The 12,581-nt window shown below is 45.9% G+C and overlaps 1 protein-coding gene across 1 annotated transcript in view; it reads left to right on the top strand.

Moving 5' to 3' along the window:
- Window positions 1–9,028: 9,028 nt before the first annotated feature.
- LOC124717144 overlaps window positions 9,029–12,581 on the top strand; it is a 162,848-nt gene continuing 159,295 nt past the window's right edge. The window contains exon 1 of the mRNA XM_047243895.1: window positions 9,029–12,169. Within this exon, the coding sequence (XP_047099851.1) occupies window positions 12,071–12,169 (99 nt within the window). The 5' untranslated portion in view covers window positions 9,029–12,070. The remainder of the gene's footprint in view (window positions 12,170–12,581) is intronic.

Below are 12,581 nucleotides of genomic sequence, written 5' to 3'. Positions count from 1 at the left end.
AGCTACTTGTGAAAGTAGTCGCGTTACAAATGGTTGTAGCTCGGAAAACATAAATCTGGATGACCGGACGCGAGTTTCAACGGTCGTCCTCCAGAGTGCGAGTCCAGTGTGGTAGTTCATTGTGTCGAACGAGAGCTCACTGGAGGGCAAAGTGGAGGTCTGTTGTATTTTCTGATGAATAAATAATAAAAAAGGAAGTTGTGGCACACGAAATAAAGTAAAAACTTAATAATTCATGGTTTATAATAAAAACAGAATTAGTTGATCTGCTGTCAGTGCCTGCAAAGTTCTCCATTATTTGTCAGCGGCCCTTAGAAACAACCAACTTAACGCGAAAGAAAGTCTCCAACCTTAGTTTACACCCTTTAGCACTGTGTGTTCGTAATATCTAAATGGTACTATGATCCACCATGACACCGTTATTTTTTTAACAGAAATTATAAAAATAATAAAATCTGTAGGAGAGTAGCGGTGAACTTTTTCTAGTACTGAAATTCTCGTTACTATTCGAGAAAGCATCGAACTTTGTATGGAAATTCTTTTATGTATCTATTTTATTTGATATTTTGATTCTACACCACGAAGATGACGTGCTACAGACGCGAAATTTAACCGACAGGAAGAAGATGCTGTGATATGCAAATGATTAGCTTTTCAGAGCATTCACACAACATTGGCGCCTGTGGCGACACCTACAACGTGCTGACAAGAGGAAAGTTACAAGAATATGGAATCGGTGGGTTCAGGAGTGTAATACGGAACGCCGTGCTGGATCCCAACGGCCTCGTATCACTAGCAGTCGAGATGACAGGCATCTTATCCGCATGGATGCAACGGATCGTGCAGCCACAAGACAACAACCATCTGCACGAACAGTTCGACGACGTTTGCAGTAGCACGTACTATCAGCTCGAGGACCGTGGCTGCGGTTACCCTTCACGCTGCATCACAGACAGGAGCGCCTGCGATGGTATACTCAACGACGAAGCTGGGTGCACGAATGGCAGGACGTTATTTTTTCGGATGAATCCAGGTTCTGCTTATAGCATCGTGATGGTCGCATCCGTGTTTGGCGACATCGCGGTGAACGCACATTGGAAGCGTGTATTCATCATCACCATACTGGAGTATCACCCGGCGTGATGGTATGGGGTGCCATTGGTTGCACGTCTCGGTCACCTCTTGTTCGCATTGACGGCACTTTGAACAGTAGAACTTACATTTCAGATGCGTTACGACCCGTGGCTCTACCCTTCATTCGATCCCCGCGAAACCCTACATTTCAGCAGGACAATGCACGACCGCATGTTGCAGGTCCTGTACGGGCCTTTCTGGACACAGAAAATGTTCGATGCTGCCCTGACCAACACATTCTCCAGATCTCTCACCAACTGAAAACGTCTGGTCAGTGGTGGCCGAGCAAGTGACTCGTCACAAAAAAATGGTTCAAATGGCTCTGAGCACTATGGGACTTGATATCTGAGGTCATCAGTTCTCGAGAACTTAGAACTACTTAAACCTAACTAACCTAAGGTCATCACACACATCCATGCCCGTAGCAGGATTCGAACCTGCGACCGTAACGGTCGCACGGTTCCAGACTGTAGCGCCTAGAACCGCTCCATTCGTGACAATACGCCAGTCACTACTCTTGATGAACTGTGGTATCGTGTTGAAGCGGCACGGGCAGCTGTACCTGCACACGCCATCCAAGCTCTGTTTGACTCAATGCCCAGGCGTATCAAGGCCGTTATTACGGCCAGAGGTGGTTGTTCTGGGTACTGATTTCGCAGGATCTATGCACCCAAACTACGTGAAAATGTAATCACATGTGAGTTCTAGTATAATATATTTGTCCAATGAATACCTGTTTATCCTCTGCATTTCTTCTTGGTGTAGCAATTTTAATGGCCAGTAGTGTACTACGGCAGAACGTCCGCAGCTCGTCTCTAGTGGCTGCCTCTGGATCACAGGGTCCCGGGGTTCGATACCCGGTGGGTTTGGGGATTTTGTCTGCCAGGGGACTGGGTGATTGTGTTGTCCTCGTCATATTATCACCATCATCATCATTCGTGACAGTTGCTTGGAGTGTGGAAAAATTGGACTATCTAAAAATTGGGACTTCATTTTGTGTATGCTCTCATCGATCAATTCTAGAGTTTTTACGCGGTGGAAAAAATCACTGTATACCTTCGGCGTTAAATGAATGCTTGCAACGTGAGGCTGTGGATGGGAGGTAGGCTTTCAGGACGCGAAGGGGATGGGTGGTGGATGTTCTCATAACGTATCGAATTTATACAAGACATTAACTGGAGAACAGGACGCGCTGTAACCGGTATTTGCGGAATTAGAAAGTTACACCTTCCATCTGTGGCTTAATATAACGCGGTTACATTAACACTTAGTTGAGCAGCCACTTTCTAATTCCATAAATAGTGCTACAGTGCCTGCTTATATTACGCTTCGTGTACTTCTGTTCAACAGAAATATCACATCACGTAGGTCCTTGAAGAAACGCTTACACTTCTCCCGGCGTCTGGCCTGCCGCAGGAAATAATCCAGAAGCTAAGTGTGCAACGACCGGTCCAGCCAAGGTCAGCTCCCTATAATTCGTAAGGAAGGCGACCCGGTTCGCTCTAACGTCGGCAAGACCCGACGCCCAACACACAGTCTTGCCTAGTACGTGAAGGGCGTTCTCGGCACATATGTCGGGATTTGCACACCACATCCGTAACTGTCTGGACTTTTCACAAGCGCGGCCATTTCAGCCTGAATGCAATCCGAAAACTTAGAAAAAAAAATTCCAGCGCAGACTGAACAAAAATTAATTCAGCCAAATCTTTACGACTGTCATGTGCGAAGACGAGCTGGAAAGTAATGCCTCAAACGAGTTTTTTATGTGAAAACTGTTGAAGTTTACTTAAATAAAACATACTACGACTTTAATCTTCACGCCTGCATGTTTATTTCTCAACATAGTCAGCCTGGTGACAAACACGTTTCTCCCAACGAGAAACCGGTATGTTGACACCGTCACTGTATAATGTTCGACTTTGTTCACGGAGCCACAACCACAGCTCTGCTTGCAAAACTGCATCACTGTGAAAGCGAAGTCCTCGAAGGTGTTCTTTAAGGGCAGACTCCACCAAATAATTTAACTCTTCTTCTACTTCGTCAATTTCAGACCAATTTTAAAATCATGTCTATCACGTAAAGACGAAGCAATGCGCTAACTTTGAAGTCCAGAGCTTCTCTGATCCTTGACTTCTCAATTTTTAATGTGATTCTTAATAGTATTTTTGAAAACCAACTTTTGATACTCATACCTCAATTTTCACTTTCCAGGTGTACGTTCACAAGACATTGTTCAAGATTTGCATGCATTCATTTTGTGAGAAACGTTATTAATTTACGTTCAGTGTTTTTTCCAAGTTTCAAACTTACCGCTACATAAATGTGATGATAAAATAGAGTAATTACATTTTCGATAATATTAATACACAGAAGTTTCCAGATATCTCAAGACCACTTCTTGCAAAAATTTCATTGAGATTGTTTAATATTTGGGATTAGAACGCTTGTATCGAACTTGGAAAAACAAACTTATAGGAAAATAGATTTTAAAATTATTAAATAAAATGAATGCCAGTATAAGAAGCACCATATGTTTTCCCTTACTGTTCTTGTAAGGCTACTTCTTGTCATATCACGACCAGGGTAGACACTTTCTTGAATTTCTCCTTCTCCAGGCGGCATCTTGTGGACTGCTTGCTCCGCCGTTGATTACATAAGCAGATCTTCTTATGGGACGGCGATAAAAGAGTGCTGGAACTCCTGCTTTCTTCAGTCTTGAAAACATCCCACAGTGAACTGACAAACAGCTCCTACGAGACACAAAAGCATCTTTTTTTCCCTCTTTGGGGCACTTGGACCAAATGACATTGTGCAAAGTTTCATTTGCAATTTGTGTCCTGCCATCAGCGCATTTTACCAGTAGTGCAGGAGATACAAGTCTCTGACAGACAGGTATTGTCTCGACCACTTTGGCAGCTATCAGTATGTCACGACCTTTCGTACAGTTCACATTTCAAGTATTACTTGCAACTTAAACTCCCCACCGCACCACCCTCAGTTTTAGCGGTAAAATGACCCTGTGGGTAGCCCGTCAAAAACTGAACGCAGATCAAGCACGAAAATACGAAGAAGCTGTACTGAAATGTGATAACAGAAGTGAGGACCGATGGCCCTAGTAGTCTGGTCCCTTCAATCCCTCAAACCAACCAACCCAGAAGCCATACAGAAACAATGAAAGGTACAAGCTCAAGGTGTGCAACATGGAGCGCATTGTGAGACTCACGGTGTCGTCGTTGTGTGGTCACGGTGTTGGGCAGCAAAGCGGGAGATCCATGTTCAAATCTCCCTCGTGCCTCCCCCCCCCCCCCCCTTTTTTTTAAAGAAAGGTTATGAACTTTCCGTCCGGTCACTGACGTGTCTATTCTCCTTCTGCAGTGTTCTCAGTTGTCATACTATACGTTGGTTATAGAATATGAGTCAAAAATTCAAATGGCTCCAAGCACTATGCGACTTAACTGCTGAGGTCATCAGTCCCCTAGACTTAAAACTACTTAAACCTAACTAACCTAAGGACAGCACGCACAGCCATGTCCGAGGCGGGATTCGAACTTGTGACCGTAGCAGCAGCGCGGTTCCGGACTGAAGCGCCTAGAACTACTCGGCCACATCGGCCGGCAATATGAGTCGCGTGGTTAGAATACTAGTATATTACCATCGCAAATTAATGTGACGAAAACTGAGAGCAGGTGAGATGTCGCACAGACTTCTCGCAGAAATGAAAACTAATCGGATGTGAACTACGTCACAACATCTACATCTACGTGATTACTCTGCTATTCACAATAAAGTGCCTGGCAGAGGGTTCAATCAACCACCTTCAAGCTGAGAGTCGAAACTTCCACACCGGAACGCAAGAGTCATAACATGTGGTACCTGTGAAGAACAAACAGGAGGTACGTACGTCTGTAGGTCCCTTCCTTACACCTCGCTGTTGTAGACAGACACAGTTCATAATTTTCTGAAAAACTTAGCTATAGAAGTTCATTCGATGTTACTCATCTTGAGCTTGTACCGTTGATTTTAGAGTTTCCTTCTTTTTTCACAGTTCAGTACTCCTTCTTTCCCTTTTTGCTCTTTATGTGCGTACAGTTTTTGACGGACCATCCACTGAGACATCTTAACCAATAAATATGAAGGGGGTGCTATGAGGAGTTTACTTTGCTAGACGTACTTTTAATTCGAATACAGCCAAATCCTTTCTGGGATCTAGGAATAAGCTCTCCAAAGACAAGAAATATCCATAAAATTCTTTTGAAAAGAACCGAAGTCTCCTCTTAAGTTTTGGAAACATATGAAAGTTGCTTGCAAATAAGAGAAGCAAGTTTTATATAAGCAAACACAGTACTGAAGCGGTTTGATGTGTTTTGTTTTACGGCGTTTCTTTAACTTTGCCTTTTCTTTTGAAGGAATAGCGTTTTCTAGCGTTGTGTAATCAATTTGTATTGATTTTTTATCATTTTTGCTACAACATCCCTCTGTTTAACGTTACAAATCTACAATTTAAAAAAAACCTGAATTAAAAATTGATATTTTCAATTTTGCTACAAACACTGTCAGTTTTTAAGTAACAGACAGGTAGATAACTAAGTAGAACAAAACTGTTACGTAGGTTACCTGGCCCATTATACATCCTCTATCAGTTCCTAGATAGTTCACCTCTTCCAGTTTCTAGGGGACTCTAATAAGACACAGATCGCACACGCAGACAAAACTATCGAAATGAGACACAGTCCGGTAGGTACGCAACAGACTTAACGTACAGGTACCGTGGCTACGATTTTAACTGAGCGACGCTTCGAGGAAAACCTCCATAGTCTTCAGTTACATACACTATGTGATCAAAAGTATCCAGACACCCCAAAAACCATACGTTTTTCACATTAGGTGCATTGTGCTGCCACCTACTGCCAGGTACCCCATATCAGCGACCTCAGTAGTCATTAGACATCGTGAGAGAGTAGAATGGGGCGCTCTGCGGAAGTCACGGACTTCGAACGTGGTCCGGTGATTGGGTGTCACTTGTGTCATACGCGGGATTTCCACACTCATAAACATCCCTAGGTCCACTGTTTGCGATGTGATAGTGAAGTAGAAATATGAAGCACCAAAGCGTACAGGCCGATCTCGTCCGTTCACTGACAGACACCAACGACAGTTGAAAAGGTAGTAGGCAGACCTATCCAGACAATCACACAGGAGTTCCAAACTGCATTAGGATCTACTGGAAGTACTATGACAGTTAGGCGGGAGGTGACAAACTTGGATTTCATGGTCGAGTGGCTACTCATAAGCTACACATCACGCCGGTAAATGCCAAATGACGCCTCGCTTGATTTAAGGAGCGTAAACAATGGACGATTGAATAGCGGAGAAACGTTGTGTCGAGTGACGAATCACGGTACACAATGTGGCGATCGGATGGCAGGGTGTGGGTATGGCGAATGGCCAGTGAACGTCATCTGCGAACGTGTGTAGTGGCAACAGTAAAATTCGGAGGCGGTGGTGTTACGGTGTGGTCGTGTTTTTCATGGAGGGGGCTTGCACCGCTTGTTGTTTTGTGTGCCACTATCACAGCACTCACCTAAAATGATGTATTAAGCACTTTGCTTCCCACTGTTGAAAAGCAATTCAGAGATGGCGATTGAATCTTTCAACACGATCGAGCAGCTGTGGTGGAGTGGTTACATGGCAATAACGTCCCTGTAATGGAGTGGCCTGCACGGAGTCCTGACCTGAATCCTATAGGACACCTTTGGGGTGCTTCGGAACGCCGACTTCGTGCCAGGCCTCGCCGACCGACATCGATACCTCTCCTCAGTGCAGAGCTCCGTGAAGAATGGTTTGCCATTCCCCAAGAAATCATCCAGCACCTGATTGAACGTATGCCTACGAGAATGGAAGCTGTCATCGAGGCTAAGTGTGGGCCAACACCACATTGATTTCCAGCATTACCGATGGAGTAAGTAATTTTCAGCCAGGCATTCGGATACTCTCGATCGCATATACAGCAGAATACACTACTGGCCATTAAAATTGCTACACCACGAAGATGACGTACTACAGACGCGAAATTTAACCGACAGGAAGAAGATGCTGTGATATGATTACCTTTTCAGAGCATTCACACAAGGTTGGCGCCAGTGGCGACACCTACAACGTGCTGACATGAGGAACGTTTCCAACCGATTTCTCATACACAAACAGCAGTTGACCGGCGTTGCCTGGTGAAACGTTGTTGTGATGCCTCGCGTAAGGAGGAGAAATGAGTACCATCACTTTTCCGACTTTGATATAGGTCGGATTGTAGCCTATCGCGATTGCGGTTTATATTATCGCGACACTGCTGCTCGCGTTGGTCGAGATACAATGACTGTTAGCGGGATACGGAATCGTTGGGTTCAGGAGGGTAATACGCAACGCCGCGCTGGACCCCAACGGCCTCGTATCACAAGCAGTCGAGATGACAGGCATGTTATCCGCACGGCTGTAACGGATGGTGCAGCCACATCTCGATCCCTGAGGTTACAGATGGGGACGTTTGCAGGACAACAACCATCTGCACGAACAGTTCGCCGACGTTTGCAGCAGCACGACTGTCAGCTCAGAGACCACGGCTGTGGGTAACCTTGACGCTGCATCACAGACAGGAGCGGCTGCGATGGGGTACTCAACGACGAACCTGGCTGCACAAATGGCAAAACGTCATTGTTTCAGATGAATCCAGGTTCTGTTTACAGCATCATGATGGTCGCATCCTGTTTCGCGACATCGCGGTGAACGCACATTGGAAGCGTGTATCGTCATCGCCTTAATGGCGTATCACCCGGCGTGATGGTATGGGGTGCCATTGGTTACACGTCCCGGTCACCTCTTGTTCGCACTGACGGCTCTTTGAACAGTGGACGTTACATTTCAGATGTGTTACGACCCGTGGCCCTACCCTTCATTCGATCCCTGCGAAACCCTACATTTCAGCAGGATAATGCGCGACCGCATGTTGCAGCTCGTGAACGGGCCTTTCTGGATACAGAAAATGTTCGACTGCTGCCCTGTCTAGCACATTCTCCACGTCTCTCACAAATTGAAAACGTCTGGTCAATGGTGGCCGAGCAACTGGCTGGTCACAGTACGCCAGTTACTGGTCTTGATGAACTGTGGTATCGTGTTGAAGCTGCATGGGAAGTTGTACCTGTACACGCCATGCAACCTCTGTTTTATTCAATGCCCAGGCGTATCAAGGCCGTTATTACGGCCAGAGGTGGTTGTTCTGGGTACTGATTTCTCAGGATCTATGCACCCGAATTGCGTGGAAATGTAATCACCTGTCAGTTCTAGTATAATATATTTGTCCAATGAATACCCCTTTATCATCTGCATTTCTTCTTGGTGTAGCAATTTTAATGGCAGGCGTTCGGATACTTTCGATTGCATAGTGTATACAGCAGTGTAGATTACAGTACGTCGTGCAGGAAGAAGTGTGCTAACTGGAGGCACGGAATGTGGGCGGCGGCTTGCACGCGGAACAGGTATCTGCGGCTGCTACACACTTCTCTCCCCCTCTCTGAGCGTCCTGTCTGTTCACAGCGGCCGGAGCGGGCGTGCGCCAGCGCAGGGAAAGGAGCCTCGTCCGGCGTTACGTCAGAGCGCTGTGGCGGCGGGTCCGGCCGAGAGGCAGGCAGAAGGCCGCCGGGCGGAGGCAGTGCCGCGCAGACCGCACACCAGCGCAGCTGGGGATCCCTCCGGAGCTGCCGCTCCCTCCTGCACAGCCGCAGCTGCTGCCGGCGGCCGTTCCAGGGCGACTCAGCGCGCGCGTCAGCCAACCACCAGCGTCGCTGTACAGGGGCCGAGGTAACCTCTGGCTGGCAAGCCTTCTCGTTTACCAGCAGTGGACACAAGTAGGCGCCTACTGTCCAGAGTCCTGTCCGGTTCGACAGCTCCGAGAAACTCGACCGGCACCAGAAGATCTTTTGCCTCTACCTCATCTGATGTGCAAGGCCACTGCTGCCGAATACTCAACTAGCTTCGATCAGTGCAGTTCTAGGCGGCAGGGACCAGAGGAACATTCTGCTGTGCAGCCCCCTCATTTGCCAACGCTGGGACAAATCTATACCTGTCCTCGGTCGCAGCTAGCTCAACAACCAGTACTGACGAACCCAATCAGCACCAGAACCAAGAGTGTCTGAGGCCACAAGTGTCAGTCAGACCGTGAAGTTGGACTGAGATTGGAGTAACATACAGCGGTGCAGTACTGACATCTACTATAGTTGACCGTCCTGTGCCCAGATTGTACTGACAAACTGCCTGCACCATATGCTCTTCTGTGTCCGCACGAACTGATGTCCGAGGTTGGCTAAGTCCAATGGTGCCAAATGACGAAGGAAGACAGTCTGTTAAAGCCCGAGGTGAATTCGCAAAGTACCATTGGACGGCAGAGCTCAGTGTGGCACTAGAAGTTCATCCTCCTCTTCAAAAGCAGGTTACGACGAGTGTGCATCTTTACCGAGAGGACACCTCAGGCTTGAGGATAAAACACGTCCACAGAATCTAGTCGCGGATTAGTACTGAGAGACAGAGATCTGGGTGCGTTGTCTTCATATCTACCAGCACCAAGTGAAATTATTCGAATAGCGTCTAGTTGGCAATCTAGACCATCATCGCAAACTTTTTGTGTATCTCAACTGATGTCCAAGGATGACCAAAACCTTTGGTACTAATGAGACATAATCAGGCTGCTACAGCTAAAAGCGAATTCAATTGTAAAGTTGGACGACAGAAGCCAGAACGCGTGTGAAAATCCATCCTTATTTTCAACAGTAGACTGCAATGGATGTGCGTCCTCATGAAGAGTGGATCCGGGACGAGTGAGTCCTTACAGCGCACTTCCACAAAGCTGACAATCTCAACCAACGCTAGACATTTCTGAACTGATAGCGTATGACAACTCAGACCACTGGTCTTCCAGAGATCAACGCTAGCCTCATTATTATTGACAGAAAGATACATCAGAAATGTGTATCAGCTACGCCCAGATGACAGCAGATGTTGAAATTGGACAGTGTTCCAGGGGTTCCACGGTAGCTTTTCAGTGTGTGATCTCGAATAAAGCCAGAACTTTTCATGTCCCATTCCCAGCTGACGTCTGAGAGCAACTGTGAATAACACAGGTCCAAACAAAAAGCTCCAGGGAAGGACTGTAGGCTTCTCTCTCCATCTGCGCACTGACAGGTTATGGCTTTAGTAACCCAACTGGTCTTGTTAACTTATTAGGATCAGTAAGGCTCGCCACTCATTCTGGGACAGGCCACTTACAGGAAGAACAGTACACCATATTCTGCCAAAGTCCAATGATAGACGTCTAGTATCCAGAATCTGCAATAACTTTCGAAACCGTCCCAAATGCATCATAGGCCCATCGTCCATCTTATCTGTATATTCACTGGGGATGCTGAGTAGGATCGAGTGTGAGCATCACTCTTCTACTGTCTATAGAGTGAAAACACCACTAGTGCTATTACAGATCAATACGTAGTGACTAAGGCGCAACTTAAGAGTGTTACCTTCAATCATCAGAAAGCGAAAGTAGTTGTTTCTTCTGGTTGCTGGTTGCACCAGATGGTCTGGGTTTAAGTGAATGCCTACAAGAACAGTATTGATTATCAAGTTGACCGCTGGGCTGAGGAATCTGATCGCTACCAAGGAAAGGCATCCACTCCATTTCGGGCCCACATGTAACTGTTGGATACGATTCTGGCAGCTGTAATAGCTCCTCCTGTTAGCTCATACTCTATAACGAATGAGACTTGCTTTTATGGTGGAGTGTTTTCGCCAGCTGAACAAAGGAAACTGTGACCATTTTCTCAACCGATGCTGTGTAGTTTATGGAAATATTAATCTAGTCAGAAGGACGGAATAAATCTGTCAGATTCCCACTGACTGGCCGAGAAGGCGCACTATCGCTTTTACTTACGAAAAACTGTGTTTAGAGAGTGCAGTTACGTAAATGCTGGGCTTTTAGGTGGTTTTCTTGGCTAAATAATAACTGTTCTCTGGTATTAGACTCTGAAGATCTGCGATTCCACCTTAGTTCTTGGTTGATGTTACTATGCTACCCCACTCACCGGAAGCTGGAATGAATGGGGAAGACTGAGTAGCTTTGTTGCCTCTAGTTCATCAGCACAGTGTCACGAGCTCGACACTTTGAAAGTATTACCTCACAGACATCCCAAGCAAATATAGCATTTTGGACTGACGAGACTTATAACAGTACAAAACTGGAAGCACCAAGAGGATCTACGAGGATTCACGGAAGGCCCATTGAACTTTCTACTCCGGTATATTTTGTTAAGTCGGCCGCTTTATTCGTAAAAAAAACAACAAAGATTTGAATGTTCCTCCTAGCGTTAGCTAGGAAGATTTAAATACTATTGAACCGTTTTTTTTATGACAAGAGAAATTAGATCCTGAAGTTGAAATCTGTGCCGGTTTAGTGAAAAAGGTTTTGAGTGCTTCGCCCACTCAAACACAATGACGTTGTGCCATGTAAAACATTTAGAGGATTGCAGTTATCCAACGTAGATGTTTAATTTCAGCACGAAAATTCTCACCTAAGTGATTTAAACCATGTTCTGTTAAAATCTGGAAGGCAGAGAGTACTATTTTACTTTCTATTACTCTTACGGCCAGCTCATACAATCCGACTTGGTTGGTACGTCAGCTGCAACGAGGTGCAGCTGATGGTCACCTCATCACACTGTGCGAGCTTGTTCTATGAAAAAATATACTGCAAAAAACAGTGCAAAAACAATCTAGTATTCGTGTTGGAGGAAATACTCTCGAACCAGGTGCAAGAATACCTTTTCGAGTTGCTTGTGATTATTTGTCCTGTCAGATCAGCAACCAGTGCCGTTTCCCGTCTTCACGTAATACAAGCTGGAAAATGGCTGCCAGTTTCCTGAAGATGGTTCTCCGTCGCCATTGCCGGCTGGACGCTGGCTGCCGCAGTCAGTTCTCAGTTCCGGCTCTCGCCTCGTTTCTGGTGAGTACACTCGTAAACACCGTTTCAAGCATCTTTCTGCCTCTTCCCTTGAGTGTATTCTAACTTTCATGTCATTCCATGCGTGCCTTTTGAGCTGCACCTATAATGAATAAGTTGTCATTCTTGCTGGAATTCTGCTATTTTACTGAATGACTAAGTTTTATTTCAAGAACCCGAATGTACAGTAAAAACTATTGTCTTCGGCTGAACGTGGGTGTAGGGATAAAAATCCCATGGTATAATAAATGTTCTGGTACAAAAGACACGATTTCTACGTCTACATCTACATCCATACTCCGCAAGCCACCTGACGGTGTGTGGCGGAGGGTACTTTGAGTACCACTATCGGTTCTCCCTTCTGTTCCAGTCTCGTATTGTTCGTGGAAAGAAGGATTGTCGGTATGCCTCCGTG

This window comes from Schistocerca piceifrons, chromosome 9 (assembly GCF_021461385.2).
Source record: "Schistocerca piceifrons isolate TAMUIC-IGC-003096 chromosome 9, iqSchPice1.1, whole genome shotgun sequence".
Taxonomy (NCBI): Eukaryota; Metazoa; Arthropoda; class Insecta; order Orthoptera; family Acrididae; genus Schistocerca; species Schistocerca piceifrons.
Note: the sequence above shows the minus strand (reverse complement) of the source record. Positions and strands in the feature narration are given on the sequence as shown.